This window comes from Gopherus evgoodei, chromosome 3 (assembly GCF_007399415.2).
Source record: "Gopherus evgoodei ecotype Sinaloan lineage chromosome 3, rGopEvg1_v1.p, whole genome shotgun sequence".
Taxonomy (NCBI): Eukaryota; Metazoa; Chordata; order Testudines; family Testudinidae; genus Gopherus; species Gopherus evgoodei.
The window spans coordinates 137,020,968-137,041,072 of NC_044324.1; the positions used below are offsets into that span (position 1 = coordinate 137,020,968).

A 20,105-nucleotide genomic window follows, 5' to 3' on the forward strand; every position below is an offset into this window, starting at 1 on the left:
TCACTTGAAACACTGGCCGCATCAGCCTGAATAAAATGGGATTGTGTATTTTGGATACACTGACAGCAAAACCCTAATAGGCAATCATCATTAGACAGGATTTCTAAGCTTATAAAGCAAAATAATTAGTGCAAGTTAATATTCATTCTTTCATATTTGGCACATTCTTTGCACATGCAGTCTGCTTATAATTTGTGAGTTAGAGAATTGTCCTCATGTATTGAGATCAGAATCATACCCCTAAGCAGTACCCAAGGTGGGCTCAAGATAAAGCAGTAGGTGGGCCCCCACTGCCAGTGTTAAGATTGAAAAAAACGCGCTCCAGACAGACTATAAAACAAATGTCTAAAGGGGATGGGATTTTTAATAACTGCTATTTCAATGTAGTGATAGAGAGGCCAATTACAGCACTGCTATGATCAACAGGAATCTTAGAGGAGACAACTGTACACAATATGTTCTCGGTCTCATCATACACGATACATTTACATGCTTGGGGCCCCCTTCTTGAGTCTGCTCAAGCCGGTGGACCACCCAGCTAGATCCATCCCCTCGTATTTCCCATCTGTACATAGAATCCCTGGGTGGCATACAGCTGCTGTAGTGACTCTGTGCCCCCCGCCCCGCCCCATATGCCTGTTCTAAGAGGCATTCCCAGTGATCCCAGCTGATGACAGCCCCCTGAGGGCTAAAGAGCTGGGTGTTTGGGGCTGCTCTGACTTCTAATAAGGGGACCATAAAGGTGACATAAAACCTACATGCCCAGTCCTGTCCCAAGCAGAGCTTGGCCAGACCAGAGAATCAGGGCCACATGTGTTATATTATATAAACATACACATGAACAAGAACACAAATTTGAGCCAATTCATTCACTTTATGATGATTCACAGCATTGTTTTATTCTTAAAAAAAAATACAGTTTAAAGGAGAGCTGCTTTGATGCAGTCCCGTGTGCACAGCACATAAAACAGAACATTAAATATTGGTTTAAATTATTAAGATTAATTATGAATTTTAAAATAGACTAATACAAACAAACAAAATTCAGAGCAACACTAGAAAATGTAATCCTAGAAAGCACATTACTGTAGTTAATGCAACTCCTTGTTCCGCTGGACATACTGCTGCAAAGAGTCTGAATCTGCTGATTCCAGCTGAGTATCAAGATGCACAGCAAAATAAACACCACTTCTAGGATACAAAGCTCCATGTTCACATTTTTTTCTTTTTACCTTTTGCAACAGAAAATAAAAGCCAACATAGTATATTGTTTGCTTCTGCAAAGCATGTGAGGTGATGAAATTCACTTGAAAAACAAATTAACAAAAGTACTATAAATAACAACCTGGGCCAACTTGTGACCATCAAGAGCCAACATGGATAAGAAAGGGAATAAAAAAAAGTCTTAAGTCCAGCATTACAAATCTTGCCCATTTTCTTTTGAAATCAGGAAATGCAAAAGAAGATTTTTTTTACTAAGACTTTTCTGGTGAAGTTTTCTTTCCCCACACCTGGAAAACTCAGATAGCAGAGTATGGTTGATTTTGTCTCAATAGCATAGTATTCTTTATTATTATTATTATTATTTATTATTATTATTTAAATATCTTGTAAGACTCAGGTGGCTCCTTTATGGGAGAGTGCCGTGAGCCCAGGCATAATTAAAGGTTTGGCCCTTTAAAAGCAGGGAACCTGGAGAGTACATTTCCCAGGGAGGAACTGTTGAGTGTCATGTGTCTATGGGAGTGTGTGTCAGGTGACAAGCCAAGACTATAGAAGGAGGGCAGTGGATGCAGATATGCTTTAGGGTTGATCTCTCCAGAGTAGCAGGCCTGTGCAAACAAACTGAGGAAGGCTAGTGGAACAGACCCAGGAAAAGGCCTGGGGGAACAAGAATGATAGTCCATTTAGCCTCTCCTGGACTCAACAATCCACTAGTCTGGTTGGCACAGTTATAAAAAGAGGGACTTCCTGCCACCCTAACTGAGTTTCAACTGACTTTAACATCCCTCTTGCACTAGCTTGTCCAAGCGACTTCCTTCTGGCTATAACCCTCCTTGGGGTCTTTCTGTGTGCTGTCTGTAGGTCTGTCCCAGGTCTTTTCCTGGCTCTATCCCACCAGCCATCTTCAGCTTGTTTTCTCAAGCCTGCTACTATGGAGAGGCCAAACATAGGGCATACCTCCCAAGGCCGGCTCCGGGGGTTTTGCTGCCCCAAGCAGCCCCCTCCCCTCAAAAGCCGAGATTGCAATCTGCTGCAATTCAGTGGGAGGTCCTTCGCTCCGAGCGCGAGTGAGGGATCCTCTGCTGAATTGCCCCCAAATACCTGAATGTGCTACCCTGCTCTGGAGTGGCTGCCCCAAGCACCTGCTTGCTAAGCTGGTGCCTAGAATCGGCCCTGATACCTCCTCTCTGAGCCACAGGCTCCTATTCGTATAGTCTTGGCCAGACATCTGACCTCCTCATTCACATGAGACCTAACAATCCCTTTTGGAGACTGCAGTTCCCAGAGTTCTCTGCCAAACCTCGATATATTAGGGCTCATGACATCTGCTCTTAAAGGGTCTGTCACTGTTCCATACCTTATTCAACATCAGATGAGAGTGGGAGAGTTCACAAGATTTCTCAGAATCAGGAGATGTGTTCATCAGTGACAGCTCTTTCTCCTTCACTTTGTACAGAATTTTTTCTAAGTCTGGTATTTGGCACCATGTCTCCTCAACCTTCAATTCCTTTGAGATGGGCTTCAGTGCAGCTGATGATCAGTAGATGTATACTGCTGACTAGCTGAGCCAATTCACCCTGACGCAGATGCTGGCACAGTTGAAAACTTTTAAATCAAACTGCTTGCTTTCACTGTGAAAAGTGCGTTAAAAAAGTGATCTCAGAACATCTTAAGGATTCAAAAATAGTACTTGGGGTTGGGAGGGAATCTATTTTATTTGGCTTTAAGTCAATAAGGAAATAGGGCAATTGGCACATCTTGGAGAAGCTGCTGATTCAGGATCCTAGCCCGAATGTAAAAAATAAAACAGCAAAGGGTAACTGTGCCTTATGCTGGACTTCTGCTGATTCTGGTGACTTCATGTGCAAGTTGTCCAAAGTTCTGTTAACTGAGTAATAAAGATGACCCTCTTGAATAACAAACTGTGGGTTTCAGTGAGGCATTTTTGGGATCTGCTATAACCTTGTTGAGGTAAGTCTTTTCATGCCCCTCCTCTGAGCCAGATTGGAGGACAATACAGGCTCCAGCCTTGGTGCCTGAGGTGTTCTGTTTAAAGCAAAGTACGTGGCTGCCATTGCACCCTGTAAAATAAAAGAGAAAATACTTGGCTTAAAATAAGTTCTTTCATTAGTACTTTCCCTTTCCTAGTTCCTCCCACCAAGAGAAAGGAGAATCTCTAATTCCTGTTAGTAGTATAGGCCCTGGCACACAGTTAAGTGGTTCTAATTCCACCCCACAAGGGTATGGTACATACATACTAGTATGTACATACATAGGTACACGCACACACCCTGAGCTAGTTCATTACAACACAGAAGAAAGTTATAATAACTAGTAGATGATGTGTGTAAAATAGTATTACATTTAATGTAATACCGTATTTATCTTGGGCGCCTTTGAAAATAACCCCCTTATTTCCTGTATCTCCAAGTTGTTAATGCAAATCCTATCTTTTCACTGTTACTCAGGAAGTTACTGTTCTCAGGAAAAAGATGCTGTGTACCTTCACCAGGTGAACATCCTGTCTGCTGAGTTGATTTTGAGATAGATATTCCCTGTTCACTATCCATGGGTGTCTTAGCACTTGGACTGCTGTTAGCCGCTGATGAGGATCTACATGAAGCATCTTGGACACAATATCCTGTGGTTGAAGGAGAAGGAAAGAGGGTGGGGGAGAAATGTAAAAAAACATCAACTGAGGTTTTGAGAGTCTGACTGGAAATATTTGTACTTAGATTTTCCCCTTACTCATGGTAGTTTCATCAGCAGTATTTAAATGGACAGTGCAATGCATCCAAGCCTTTATAATCCCTTGTAATTTTCAGAAGTAAAACCAAATTTCATACTGACATTTAAGCACCTAAGAGACCATCTGAACATATTAATATGAAACTGGACACCCTATTAAAACATTATTTGACAATTGGCCTGCGCGGGTGAGATGAACGAGTTACTTCTCTAACAATGAGAAAACAAAGCTAACTAAAACCAACACACAAATTAGGGGAAAAAATAGTTTCCTACAGAAATATTAAAGTATCGGAGTAGCTGTGTTAGTCTGTATCCATGAAAACATCAAAGAGTCCGATGGCACCTTAAAGACTAACAGATTTATTTGAAGAAGTGAGGTTTTTTATCCACGAAAGCTTATGCCCAAATAAATCTGTTAGTTTTTAAGGTGTCATTGGACTCCTTGTTGTTTGGGGATATTAAAGGCTCCTAAGTCACTTTTGAAAGTGGAACTTAGATTCCTTGGTCACTGAGGCACTTCTGGAAATGTTACTGTAAGTCACCAGCTTGAGAATGTTCACTATCTACACCCTTCCACCTTTATTATACTAAAGTTACGTGATTCCCACATTGCTGACAAGCATGAAACACATTTTTTTTAATTAAAAAGCTCTAGTTTAATTAATAATTATAAATATTTTTTGAATTCAGTTTAACCGTTTGGTCCCAACTGATTGTTACAGTAAGGTTTGTATGCAGTGGTGGTGGTGTAACAGCTGTGTTGGTCCCAGGATACTAGAGAGACAAGATGGGTGAGGTAATATCTTTGACTGAACCAACTTCTGTTGGTGAGAAAAAGCTTTCAAGCTTATGCATAGCTGTTCTTCAGACCTGAGTTAAATGGATCAAGAACTGTCTGAGAACTTAAAGTAGTTGTCAATGGGGAGTAATTGAAATGGGAGTATTTCTAGTGGGATTCTGAAGATATTGGTTCTAGGTCTGGAACTATTCAACATTTCCTTCAGTGAGCTAAAAGTAAGTATAAAATCACTACTGATGAAATTAGCAGATGACATAGATTGGTGGAATGGAAAATAACGATGAAGAGAGGGCAGTGTGAAGGGGTGCGCTCACTCTGGTGTGCAGGGGAGGGGGCTAACTAGTTCCTCTGGGCCTGTTCCATGCCAACGAGACACACCTGCAAGGCTTGCTCTGCCTGGAGGGGGAGGAGCTTAAAGGGGGGAAGAAGTTGCTCTGCCCAGGGATGGCTGGTGACAGAGGAAATCCAGCCAAGGAGGATATAAATGCAAAACATACTGATCCCATAGCTACCCCGACTGACGGTAAACAATATGCACCAGGAAGAGGAGTAGAAGATAAACCCTGTGAGGGGGCAATAGAATCTGTGGGACTAAGTCCTTAGAGCTGGCTCTCTAGGGCTCCCTGAGAGACTGGTCCTTGTTCCATCCAGATCTCTTCCCCATCCCCCCCACCCCCCTGCAAAAGAAGTGGAGGAACAAGAGCCAAACACTAGCTTGTGGGTGGTGGCCTGCAGAGAGTTTCCTCCAAAGACTGGCAATGGGGGGGTGGGGGGAGAAGAGGGGGTAAACAAAAGACAGTGGCACATGGGGCAGTGGTCTAGGCAGCCTGTCCCTGCCCCCATCCTATAGGCATTCAGACTGAGTTATCTGGATTGCTTGGTAAACCATGCCAATTTAAACAAAAAGCATTTTAATACAGCCAAATGCAAAGTTGCACGGCTAGGAACAAGGAATGCACGCTCTACCTACAGAATGGGGGACTGAATCCTGGATAGCAGTGACTATTTAGGGGTCATGGTGAACAAGCATTTAGGGGTCATGGTGAACAAGCAGCGGAACATGAGCTACTAGTGTGATGCTGTGGCAAAAAGGACTCGTGATCCTTGGATGTATAAATGGGGAGCAGGGAGTAGAGAGGCTATTTTACTTCTGTTCATGGCATTGGTAAGACTCATCCTGGAATACTGTGCACAGTGCTGGGTCCACATTTTAAAAAGGTTCTTGAAAAACTGAAGAGGGTGCAGAAAGAAGAGCCACAAAAATGATTTGAGGGCTGGAGAAAATTTCTTACAGTGAGACTTAGAGTGCAATTTGTCCAGTTTATAAAGAGAAGATTGAAAGGTCACTTGATTACAATATTTAAGTACCTCCACGGAGAGAAAATACCAGGTACTAAAGGGCTCTTTACTTTGGTGGAGAGAGGTATAAGGACCAACAATGACTAGAAGAATAAACCAGAAAAATTCAAATTGGAAATAAGGCACCAATTTTTAACAATTTAGGCGATTAACCATTGGAACAAACTACCAAGGGAAGTGGTGAATTCTCCACCTCTTAACATCTTCAAATCAAGGCTAGAAGATAAGGTTTAGTCATGCACAAGTTATTCAGCTCAATATAGAGGTAACTGGGTGAAATTCTGTGGCCACTAATATGCAGGAGGTCAGATTAGATGATCTAATGGTTTCTTCTGGCCTTAAACTCTAAAGAATACAAGAGAAAGATAGTTTTATGCTTAGAACTTAGGAGATATTTGTTCTAATTCCAGCTCTTCCACAGACTTATTTTCTGACATTGGGCAAGTCCCTTTGGCTAAAATGTATAGACATGACCAATACAGCGCTACCTTGATATAATGCCACTCGATATAACACAAATTTGGATATAATGTGGTAACGCAGTGCTCGGGGGGTGGGGCTGTGCACTCTGGTGGATCAAAGCAAGTTCAATATAATTTGGTTTCACCTATAACGTGGTAAGATATTTTGGCTCCCAAGGAAAGCATTATATTGAGCTAGAGGTGTACTTGGAGGTATGGGTGTCCATTTGAGATACACCGTGGGCCTTTTTTTTTTTAAATGGAGATATACCTATCTCATAGAACAGGAGGGGACCCTGAAAGGTCATTGAGTCCGGGACCCTGCTTTCACTAGCAGGCCCAAGTACTGATTTTGCCCCAGATCCCTAAGTGGCCCACTCAAGCATTGAACTCACAACCCTGAGTTTAGCAGGCCAATGCTCAACCCACTTCAGATGAAGTCAAGAGGAGCTGTGGGTGCTCAGCACCTCTGAAAACCAGGCCCAAAGTTTCACAAATTTGGGTACCCAAAATAAGTTGCCATTTCTGAAATTTTTGGCCATAATCACTTTGTGCTGCACTTTTCTCATTTGTAAAATCAGGCCAGGGATATTTACCTTCCTCACAAGTGACTGTGAGAGAGAAATCAATGTTTGTAAAGTCAATTGAGATACTTGAATGAAAAGTGCTATGCAAAGGCAAAGTATCAGTAATAATACAAAACTATAATAATGAACATACCTAAGTGCATGGTAAAAATGCTAATTTATGGGTTGCCTTTTAAAGAGTTTACCTTTGGGGGTCACACAGTGATCCACAGTTAAACCGGACATTTGCCATTTTGGGCTGCCCTATATATTTTGAAAAGTTCAACCGAATTGAAAAGGATTTTTTGTTGGACTTGGATATTAAATTTCATTTATTTGTGTTATGATGCTGCATGATGTCTTACATTCCTGAAATAGGATACAGAAATGCTTAATGTAATAAGTTACACAGAACCATTTTGACATAGTGCTCATTAAAATAGAATTTATGGAACTAATACAGCTGCTGATTTCACCTCCTCTTGCTTAAAAGAACCTTACATCTTGCAGAATGACCCCTTTTTGGAAAGCAGGATAGAAACATGAAGAATCTGCTGACCTTGGCAGCATCGGACACTGAATCCCAGTTTCCTCCTGCAAGTGCATACTTTCCACTGCCAATCCTGGCCAGTATCTCTTCTGGGGTGTCATCTGGTCCATTTGCAAAAGGTGTGAATCTGTGAAACAAACATCACGTTAACTTTATAAAGATGTATCTTTATGTACTGCAGGTTTTTATGTGTCCAATTATAGGGCCTGATTCCGCAGCCCTAGCTCCCATTGATATAATTAGGCATTTAATCTGCGTAAAGACTGCAGAAACAAGCCCTTAATTTTTATTCAGCTATGGTGAGATGGACAAATGCTATGGACAAATGCTGTACCATCCCCTTGAAATTGTCCTGTGAAGAAAACACAAATGCACCTTTGTTTTCCTCCTGTTTCTGATTTTTTTTTTTAAGTGTATGGGATTTCTCTCCATTTTTTTTTAAACCTTAAAAATTCAGGGTGATTGGCAAAGTAGTGGAATTATGACATAAGAGGCAGGAAGTAAAAGCTCTGATATCTTCTGAGATGACGAAAGCAGGAAAACAAGCACCTGTGATAGGGTTATGGAAAAGCCTGTCTCCACACGCCTGAGCTATCTCCTCTTTGGAATACAAGAGGTGCCCTGGATCTCAACAGGCTTCTCACCTTTTGAACTTTTATATGGCTGACAGCCTTGAGGAATCCTGGACCTCCTTAAAAGATGCCAGGGAAGAGCAGTAGTCATTGTTTCAAACCATGTTACAGCAGGTCCTACAAATGTATGAACATCTTGAACAGGTTGGACAATTTATGAAGGAGAATCTCCTGCACGCCCAACGAACTCAGGCTCAGGCTCAAAACTACAACAGAGGCACCTGGGAGAGGGTTTTTCAGCTGGGGAGGCTGCATGCTATTGCTCCTCCCCAGCTCTTGGCCTAATGGCAGGGTCTGTATGAAGTTGTCTGATGGGTATTCAGATTTTCTTTTAAGGATTACATTTTTAAAAAGCAGTTACGGTAATTAATCTAACGGGTAAGATAAACTGATCACAGGTAATGTGTAGTTCTTAAAGTCCTTATCTCTTCTTGCCGTACATTGCTGTAAATATATGGTATTAGTTAAACAGAGACTGCTTTTTTCAGAGACCACAGTGAAGTAAGGGACTGTAAGACATTGCTTTAGTTCAGAGCAGAAACTGACTTGATTTGCAGTGCAGGCCAAACAGGCTTTGCACGTTATTCCTGAAGTGTCTAACATATCTAACACAGTTTCTGAACAATTCTAACCACCACTAAATAGCTAGCAAAGAATCCTGTGGCACCTTATAGACTAACAGACGTTTTGGAGCATGAGCTATCGTGAATAACAGACTAAACGTCTGTTAGTCTATAAGGTGCCATAGGATTCTTTGCTGCTTTTACAGATCCAGACTAACACGGCTACCCTCTGATACTAAATAGCTAGTATTTGAAGTGCTGGCATCTTTTTTGTAACAGATGAGGCAAAAGATGTGAGTGACAGATGGACTCAGAGCATGTGTTTTCCATACAAATCTGAGGAAGGAATTCAAGTTCTTCTTCACCAGAAAGTATCTGGTCTATGTGTTTTAAAGGACATTGCAAAAATTCAACTAGTGATTAGATATGACAGATGGGCATGGACTCTACGCTGTGGCCAGCCAGCCATTCCTCTACTAGCGCCATAAGAAATTTGACATTTTTAGTTTGCAAGGGGTTTGACAATTTTTGTTTCTGGTTTGTGTTCTATAATTTCACACCGACTTTCAGATTCAAACCAACTCTTCTTCATTCTCAGCCTTCTCTACCCCTTTCAATTTACCATCATCCTCTTATGTTTGTCTCTAACCTTAGCCACCACATCTATACCTCCTTTTCCTTTCTAGTTCCCTCCATCCAGTTCCCCCAGCACTCACTCCTTTTGCTAGTTTGTCCCTTTCTAGAGTCTTACTGCTAGTAGGAGAGCCTTCTCCTCCTTTGTAATTCTTGCCATCAGAAGCAACCTTCCTATTCTGTCTGCATCTTGGAGCCTCCATCTGTTTTTCAAATTGCACCTGAAAACACAACTTTTCTCCTTTTCATAGGTGCTCAGATGATGAGCACAGTACAGGAACCTGAATAGAACACACCTTAACCTTGAAATTAACGAAACTCCTCATATGAATAAGGTGAACAGGATCTGGCTCTTTAATAGACTATTTCTACATTATACACTTAAGCACTTCGGGAAATTTTATCCTAAGTGATGTAGGCATTTAGTAGCTTAAGTCTCACTGAGGATCTATGGGACATAGGCTAAGTACCTAAATCAGTTCTGAAAAACTGTTTTGGTCTGCTGCAATTGCTTTAATCTCTCAAAATACATTGCATTTGTATTTATCCACGATTTGTTTATGTCTTTAATCAGTTTTGAAGTACCTGCACCAGAAATCTCGCACTTACCCTGCCAACATGGTGTACAACAGGATCCCTAAGCTCCAGATGTCACAGGCTGCGTCATAACCTTGTCGTTTCAGGACCTGCATAAGGAAATCAAAAGAGACAAGGTTAATTCATGCTCCTGAATTCTGAACTTTTGAATTTAAGAAAATGTGGATGTTATGGCAGTGATTTGTTAACATTTTGCAGAGCTTCCTCTAGTGTACAGGTGGAATAAGGAGTTGCCTAGGGCAGCAAAACAGTCAGTAATTGTTTGCCTGGGCAACTATCAGATGGAACGGGGGTACATTTACCATTTTGTTGAAGATAATAGAATCCGTTTAGCTGGTCCTAGACACACAACTCTAAAGAAGCCAAATAAGATGGACGTGCTGGGAAGGGGGAGTGGGGAAGGTGAATTTTAAAGGCAATGAATACAAGCAACTATTCACACACATGTAGGAAAATATGTAAATACTTTGGACAATGTAACAAGTTATAGTCATCCCATGACATGCAAAGTAATCACAAAAGAAAACAATAATGAGACTGACAGACACATTTCTAGATTTACTATTGCAGCAAATGTGAGCTTCTCTACAGAGCTTGGTTAAAATGATTCTGGACATTAGGAAACATTCTCATTTACACTAAAGACCTTATACACTGCTCTGTCAGAGTGAAGGGGGCTTACACCAGGTGTATAGTTACACACACCTGAGGGATCCCTTTAAGCTGCCAGAATAGTGTAAAAATGGCTGTAGTGTGAACTGGGTTCTAAAGGTTTGACTTTTGAAAAGCTCAGTAAACAAATTTATACGCAGTTACCAATCCTGTGTGCACAAATCAGGTATTTGTACACACAAATTGCCAGAATGACACATGACCAGTCATTTTCAGATCAATACCCAGTTTGCCCACCCACTCTCACTAGCTGTGTGCACATCATGCATTTGTACTTATGAACATTGGAAAATAAGAGCCTGAAAACTTCTGAAGTTACAGCAAAGCTCTTACTGCATATGGGAAGATAGTAAAGTAACTGAAGAATTTTTAGGGTCACGCAGCAATATTCATTTTACACCAATAACCAAGTAACTTATGTCTACCAAGTGGTGTGTGTAGAAGGAGAAAGGAAATACTTACTACTACCTAGGCTCCTCTTGTGGAACATGATGCATGGGCATTACATTGTATTACACCATGTCATGACACTTATGTGACCTAACACAAAAGTCAGAATCATGACCTGCTGGAGTTTTGGAGCGTAGGTACTGGAACTAGAGGTGCGGGGGCTGCTGCTGCAGCCCCTGGCTTAAAGTGTTTTCCATGATATACAGGATATACAGTCTGGTTCAGTGCCTCTCAGCACGCCTGCTATAAAAAATTGTTCCAGCACCACTGTTTTGGAGAGAGTTGATTTTGTTTGATTGGTTTGGTCTCATTCTTGTAAAATTCTTGATACACTTGTCTCAGCCTTTAGTATCAGGATTTTCCATAACAAAGGTCTAGAGATCATTAAGGGCCAGATTCTGCCACCTTTACTTACATTCAGTAGTCAATAGGGCTACACCAGAGGAATGGTGGTATATAATCTGATTCTATGTTTCGTATGTGTAAAATAATGTATGGCTCGTCTAGGCTTTGCTTTGTAATAGGGAATTGTTACTGGAGTTGTGGGGGTGGGGTGTTTTTTTATTTTTTTCGGCTTTGTCCATAGTGTTTTTCATTTTGGCTTTTTAAAAATGTACTATGTATAATTGGTGTTATTTTTTTTTAACGAATAAATATTCCTCAAAAGCAAGAAGCAGCAGCTATGTGCTAGCTTACAAAGAAAATTTCATACAGCAAGGTTAATTTAAAGTGCAGTTATACCTTGAAAAGTGATTAGACAAAAATGTCACTGTGGGGTTCTAACTTTCAAAGGCTATGTCTACATTAGAAAGAGAGGTCAAGATTAGATCAGGGTTTGCTAACTCCAGTTTAAATGAGACTTTGTCTTCAGTGCAGACACATATAAGGCGCTGGTGAGTATATAAGGCGCTGGTGAGACCCCATCTGGAACATTGTGTGCAGTTCTGGTGTCCCATGTTCAAGAAGGATGAATTCAAACTGGAACAGGTCCAGAGACGGGCTACTAGGATGATCCGAGGAATGGAAAACCTGCCTTATGAAAGGAGACTCAAAGAGCTTGGCTTGTTTAGCCTGGCCAAAAGAAGGCTGCGGGGGGATATGCTTGCTCTATATAAATATATCAGGGGGGTTAACGTTAGGGAGGGAGAGGAATTATTTAAGTTTAGTACTAATGTAGGCACGAGGACGAATGGGTACAAACTGGATATTAGGAAGTTTAGACTTGAAATTAGACGAAGGTTTCTAACCATTAGGGGAGTGAAGTTCTGGAACAGCCTTCCGAGGGAAGTAGTGGGGGCAAAAGACTTTTCTGGCTTTAAGACTAAGCTTGATAAGTATATGGAGGGGATGTTATGATAGGATAGTTAATTTGGGCAATTGATCTTGGATTATCACCAGATAGGTCTGCTCAATGGTCTGCGGGGAGATGTTGGATGGGATGGGAACTGAGTTACTGCAGAGAATTCCTTCTTGGGTGCTGGCTGGTGAGTCTTGCCCACATGGTCAGGGTTTAGCTGATCGCCATATTTGGGGTCGGGAAGGAATTTTCCTCCAGGGCGGATTGGCAGGGGCCCTGGAGGTTTTTCGCCTTCCCCTGCAGCGTGGGGCATGGGTCGCTTGCTAGTGGATTCTCTGCAGCTTGAGGTCTTCAAACCAATTTTGAGGATTTCAATAACTCAGTCCTGGGTTAGGGGTTGTTATAAAAGTGGATGGGTAGGGTTCTGTGGCCTGCCTTGTGCAGGAGGTCAGACTAGATGATCATATTGGTCCCTTCTGACCTATGAGTCTGTGAGTCTATGACACAGGTTGACAGTTTTTACTTTATGCTCCCTGAAGTTTCATTCTGACCAGCTAATGCATTTTTAAAGGTGTAAAGCCCTCTCTGGTACAGCGTATAACATATCTGTTAAAATGTGTTAACTAAAGCATTTTTAAACTTTATCTGTTTTTCTATTCTAAGACTCCTGGGTTGGAAGTAACAAAGAATGTTGCAGATTCAGCAAGCTCAGATTTGAGGGGGAAGAGAAAGCACTTTGTCTTTGTCTGGGCTAGGATAAAGATTGTGTTTAGGTCAGGTTTATTCAACTCCTCCCCCACCCCCAGTGTAGATGAAGAGTAACACTCTACCTCCTAAACTAGAGCTAAAGAAGTTACCCTGCATCTACACTAAGAAAAGTGGTCAAGTTTAGATTGGGTTTAATGAGCATATGGTAATATAACCCACACACCTCCTGAGTGTGGTGTTCTGTCCCATCTAGTGTCACTGAGACCACTTAGAGAGAGAGGAATGAGTCTTTTCTACAGTGTTAGCTAACAGCCATAAGGCTTTTGCCTCATGCTGTAGAGGCTCATGCACGAAGCTCCAGAGGTCCCAGATTCGATCCCGTCCACCGACGACCAGGGTCTGTCGGCATTACATTAACAAAGCCAAACTTGACCATTTTCCCTTGTGTAGACAAGTCCTAAGGTGCTCTGAAGAGATCTGCCCAACTGACTTAATACTGGTGCAGAACCAGAGTGGGAGCTATGTTCAGTCCTTTGGGCCACATGGACAGCTAGCACAACACAAGGGGCCTGATTCAGATGTCATCTGCAGTGGTGTAAACCAGGAGTAACACCATTCAAGTGAGTGGAGTTACAATGGTGTAAATCTCTCAGGGTGGGGGAAGAATAGGGAATTCCTCATGTTCTGAGAAGGGCCTTACAGCATTCTTACCCTCAGGAGGGAAAGAATAACTAGCTTTTGTATTTGCTTCCCTACTGCTTTAAAAGTGAGTCAGTGTTCTGCTTACATTTTGAGATTGCAGTTGTTATAGAAGATCAGTTTTTCCCATGTGATGGGATCACTAGATACAGTGATCTCCCTGGAAAACACTACGAAAGGAAGGAACATTCTGCAACTGTTTTTTTTTTCTGTCCTGGAGCCCTAGCACCGATTAGTGATGGGTTGTGGTGGATTTTCCAACATTGATAATTTTAAAATCAAGATTGAATGTTTTTCTAAAAGATCTGCTCTAGGAATTTTTTGTTGTTGTTGGAGGGGGGTGGTGTTCCCTGGTCTGTGTTCAACAAGAAATAAGTTTGGATGATCGTAATAGTCCCTTCTGTCTTTGGAATCTATGAAAAAAGTGGCTTCAGAAAATCCTGTCTAGGTAAACTTTAGCGAATACCAATGACAAGGCAAAACAATCTCTCCATCTGACGATGTGCTGAGTGTGCATCTGCTACCTTGGAAAAATTACCTTACACAAGACAGTCATGACTTGGGGGCAAATAGAGTAGACAAAAAATTTTAAAGAGTTTAAAAGTATAGTATATCTGTGTTCAGTATTGACTGTGCTGGCTGGCTACTGCATAATGACAATTTTAACGTCTAGTAAAAGAAGAACAGGTATTGGGGTGTGTTTTAGCTTCCAAAATAACTTTAATAGTTCGTGTCACTGATTTTTACAGCTGCATGAAATAAAATGGAGCAGTTCCAAAGTACCTCAAATAATATATCCACTTTGGAAGCCAAAGACCTGGTATTTAGACAGAAAATCTGCACACTTTTTGGTGCAAAATCTACCCTTGTGCAAGCTTACGCTGTAGGGAATCTGGAAAATGTAGATGTGCAATTACTCAAAAAAGACTGCCAAAAATTCCCTATTGTTCCTGCCACTGGTGGTAACAATGGTGGGAGGGCTAGTCAGAGCTACTAGGCACCACTGATGTTTTGAGCATCATGTCCAGGTCTACAGTAACACAGTGATTTAAGTGCCAGCAGCCACCAGCACCTTGTCTATGCTCCAGCTCCCACTGGTGAAACTCAACAGATGGTAGCAGGGTGGGACATTTTTGGCAAAAAGGCCTAGCACAGACCATGCCTATGTTTGTACAGTGACTAGCACAATGGGGCTTCTGGGCACAACTATAACAAATAACAATAAGCATCTGCACTAAAATCAGATACATTCTCATTTACACGAAAGACCTTATACGCTGCTCTGTCAGAGTGAAGGGGGCTTACACCAGGTGTATAGTTACACACACTTAAGGGATCCCTTTAAGCTGCCAGAACAGTGTAAAAATGGCTGTGGTGTGAACTGGGTTCTAAAGGTTTGACTTTTGAAAAGGTCAGCAAACAAATTTATACGCAGTTACCAGTCCTGTGTGCACAGATCAGGTATTTGTATCTTTTTCACAACTTCCCTAAAAGTCTTCTTGTTAAAAGGGCTTTACAAGAGAAAGTGTGTTATCCTGTCCTCATGGAAGTCAGAGAACCTGTCATGTATATAAGAGCTGAGATCTCCTAAGGGACAGAATGTGGTTTCCAATGTACATATATATGGTTCTTAGGTCATTTGTAGTGATGGGCAAACTTCAGATGGCTCCACTGATTTCTAACAATCTCCCAGATGGGTATCCAAAATCATCTAACTTTTAGTTTTTATATTACGGGGCTGAAATATTGTGAAAATAGGCTCTCTCTGGTACTTTAGCATTTCTGTTTCTGGTTGTAGTGGGAACTAGGAAGCATACAAGAATGGAAAAAAAAATCTTACATTTTTGCATGCCAAAATTCTGTCCAGAGTTTGGTTGAATTTTGAAGAATGAAGGCTCCTTATTTTACCCCAAATGATCCTCTTTTACTCTGTTATGTAATGCACGGTGCTGGGGTTTGTTTATTCCTGACTGAACCATGCTATATTTTCTTTACAGAAAGCACTGCTCCCACCAGGTGGCATGCTGGTTCTTCCTCTTAGGCATCTTTTACCATCTATGATATTTTATCCTGCAATAGCCCGGTTAGCAACTAATACTAAAAATTAAATGCTTTCCAAAATAAAGATTTATATATGCAAACCTGCCATTACACCTCTGCTATCCTTCTCTTGTATCAATCTCCTTCCTAACTTCCTATTTAATTTCACATACATATGGGAGGAAATGGTTGTAGTGGGGGTTGACCTGAGCCAGGGTATGTCTACACTACGGGATTATTCCGATTTTACATAAACTGGTTTTGTAAAACAGATTGTATAAAGTCCAGTGCACGCGGCCACACTAAGCACATTAATTCGGTGCTGTGCGTCCATGTACCGAGGTTAGCGTAGATTTCTGGAGCATTGCACTGTGGGTAGCTATCCTGTAGCTATCCCATAGTTCCCGCAGTCTCCCCCACCCATTGGAATTCTGGGTTGAGATCCCAATGCACGATGGTGCAAAAACAGTGTCGCGGGTGATTCTGGGTAAATGTCGTCCCTCAATCCTTCCTCCGTGAAAGCAACGGCAGACAATCACTTTGTGCCCTTTTCCCCTGGATTACCCTGGCAGACGCCATAGCATGGCAACCATGGAGCCTGTTTTGCCTTTTGTCACTGTCACCATATGTGTACTGGATGCTGCTGACAGAGGCAGTACTGCAGTGCTACACAGCAGCATTCATTTGCCTTTGCAAGGTAGCAGAGATGGTTATCATCCCTATTGCACCATCTGCCATTGTAAATTGGCGATGAGATGACGGTTATCAATCATTTTGTACCATCTGCTGCTGTCATGGGTGCTCCTGGCTGGCCTCACTGAGGTTGGCCGGGGGCACATGGACAAAAATGGGAATGACTCCCCAGATCATTCCCTCCTTTATGTTTTGTCTAAAAATAGAGTCAGTCCTGCCTAGAATATTGGACAAGTCTATTAGAGAGCCAGAGAGCACAGCCACTCCGGGTCAGAGCCCCAGAGATCCTGCAGAAATGATGAGCTGCATGCCATTCTAGGGGGTGCCCCTGCAACAACCTCACCCGTTGCTTCCCTCCTCTCACACCCCTCCTGGGCTACTGTGGCAGTGTCCCCCTATTTATGTGATGAAGTAATAAAGAATGCAGGAATAAGAAACACTGACTTTCTGGCGAGATAAAATGAGGGGGAGGCAGCCTCCAGCTGCTATGATAGTCCAGGCAGGACATTAAAGGGTGGGGGGGAGAGGAGCGCAGCCTCCCACTGCTATGGTAGTCCAGGGAGTACAGAATCTTTTCTTTAGACACAAAAGGAGGGCGAGGGGGCTGATGGAGCTCAGGTTCCAGCTGCTATGATGAGGATGGTTACCCAGCATTTTGTATCGTCTGCCAGGAATGACAGGGAGTCATTCCCATTTTTACCCAGGTGCCCCCGGCCGACCTCATCGAGGCCAGCCAGGAGCACTCACGGGCTGAGGACAATTTTCCACCATTTTGTACCATTTGCCATCAGGAAAGAAAGGGGAATGGGATGCTGCTGTTCAGTGCCGCAGCACCGCGTCTACCAGCAGCATGCAGTAGACATACGGTGACATTGAAAAATGGCAAGAAACTATTTTTTTCCCTTTTCTTTCACGGGGGCAGGGTGGGTAAATTGATGAGATATACCCTGAACCACCCCGGACAATGTTTTTGACCCTTCAGGCACTGGGAGCTCAGCCAAGAATGCAAATGCTTTTCGGAGACTGCGGGGACTGTGGGATAGCTGGAGTCCTCAGTCCCCTCTCCCTCCCTTCATGAGAGTCCATTTGATTCTTTGGCTTTCCGTTACGCTTGTCAAGTAGCACTGTGCTGAGTCCCTGCTGTGGCCTCTGTCTATCATAGCCTGGAGATTTTTTCAAATGCTTCTGTAACGGAGCTCTGATAGAACAGATTTGTCTCCCCATACAGTGATCAGATCTAGTATCTCCCGTACGGTCCATGCTGGAGCTCTTTTTGGATTTGGGACTGCATAGCCACCCGTGCTGATCAGAGCTCCAAGCTGGGCAAACAGGAAATGAAATTCAAAAGTTCGTGGGGCTTTTCCTGTCTACCTGGCCAGAGCATCTGAGTTCAGATTGCTTTCCAGAGCAGTCACAATGGTGCACTGTGGGATACCGCCTGGAAGCCAATACCGTCGATTTGCGGCCACACTAACCCTAATCTGACATGGCAATACCGATTTCAGCGCTACTCCCCTCGTCGGGGAGGAGTACAGAAACCGGTTTAAAGAGCCCTTTATATCGATATAAAGGGCCTCGTTGTGTGGACAGATGCCGGGTTAAATAGGTTTAACACTGCTAAATTCGGTTTAAATGCATAGTGTAGACCAGGCCCCAGTAAAAGACAAATCTGAGCTGACGAGCAGCATTATGTCACAGGAGCAGCACTTAAGGCTTTCATGCGAACTGTCAGTGATGGCAATGTTGTTTCCTGCATTAGCAGGACTTGCCTGGCTCATTGAGAATGGTGAGGAGTATGATTTCTGATCTGAATTCAGCTCACTAAAGTCTAATCTGACAATGTGTTGATCTGGCAGTGTTTCCGATTATGGACAGTGTACAAAAGATATTCCATAATGAAAAGACAAATCAGATACTGTAGGCATGTGACATCTTTCAGAAAATGACAATATTTAGTATCTCTCATGTGGTCAATTTTCATCTTAAAAATTAAATTGTCATGGTACCACAGTACGTTTTTCATTTATTCTATTTTAAAGAGCTATTTCCACGATGGATAACCAGACCAACAGCAACAAAATAACCGACCAAAAATGTAACTTGACAATGGAAGAATTAATAAAATATCTGCATTTTTATATGTTAATCATGGCTGTGGCATGTGTGTCATGGAACATGACTGTGTGTCTAACACAATGAGCCACATCATCTGAAGATGAGATGCCGTCAATTAAACAAAAGTCATTTTTGAAGAATTTGGGGTATATGATCCAAATTCTAAAAAACTTCCCAAAAGTATTGTCTGTAGGAAGATAAGACAATCACTTACTTCATAGTTACAGGCAGATAACAAGTTGCTACTTTTTTGGGCAGGAGGGTAAGGAAATTAGGAGGCAAAGGAGGTTGAGGATTGCATACTGTCCAAGGGAAAAATGGTATTTGATAGTGGAATGATACATAATTTTGTGAGATGTAATAACTGTGTTCTCTGTTATTGGGTAGTAACCAGCAGAGGTAGATAAACAATTAGAGTTGCATATTCAGGGACTTGCTTAAGCTAGTAAAACCTGATTGGAACAAATAACTAACAATCATCCAGGAGATAAACTTGTTGATACTTCATAGAAGGACAGATTAGAGTTTCCAGAGCTGAACCATAGTGGGCAGCCTAAATAGTTCAAACAGGTAAGGAACCAAAGCCATGGGCATGGTTACCACAAGATTAGGGGCAATAAAGAAGAAAAACACTAGCTTGGGTTAGTGTTAACCTGGATCCAGCTTCTGTTACCTTGTTCAAGTCACTTGGCCTCTCTCTGCCTCAGTTCCCTATCTGTAAGTGCTGAGGATAATAGCACTTCTTACGCTCACAGGGGTGTCCTAAAGACACCAGACATTAAAAACTGGGAGGTGCTCAGATACTACAGTGATGGGGGAATTTAAGTATCACAGATAGAAAGAAGAGAAAACACAGAGGGCCAGATTCTGATACCCTTCCCCACACTAAACAGCATGTTACTCTATGAGTAGTCCCATTGACTTCAGTGGGACTGCTCATGGGGTGAGATACTATCCATCATGAATAATGGTATCAGAACCTGTCCCAGATGGGAAATGAATCCAGAGATGTGATGCCAAGAAAGAGTTCAGACATGCTGCCACACAAGGAGTAAGAGGAGGATGGGCTAAGCTTAGGTGAAGAGAGCTCACTAAACCTGGAACGCCTTTTTCCTCTTCACTATAAGCACAAAGATTCTATCTGGCTGGATTACTATTTGAGGAGTTCTAGGTCAGAGATATTTTGCAGCCTGTTTCTTTTGTTTTAAGCTCCTGAAATTGTAGAACCAATGAAGCCAAAACTCTCATTGACTTCAGTGGGGCCAGGATTTCATTCCAAGAATTTTTCTCTCTTGA

The 20,105-nt window shown here is 42.2% G+C and overlaps 1 protein-coding gene across 1 annotated transcript in view; it reads right to left on the reverse strand.

The window, feature by feature from the left end:
* Positions 1-897: 897 nt before the first annotated feature.
* RPS6KA2 (ribosomal protein S6 kinase A2) overlaps positions 898-20,105 on the reverse strand; it is a 449,145-nt gene continuing 429,937 nt past the window's right edge. Inside the window, 4 exon segments of the mRNA XM_030556734.1 lie at positions 898-3,305; positions 3,728-3,865; positions 7,720-7,837; positions 10,148-10,224. Coding sequence (XP_030412594.1) covers positions 3,180-3,305; positions 3,728-3,865; positions 7,720-7,837; positions 10,148-10,224 — 459 coding nt within the window. The 3' untranslated portion in view covers positions 898-3,179.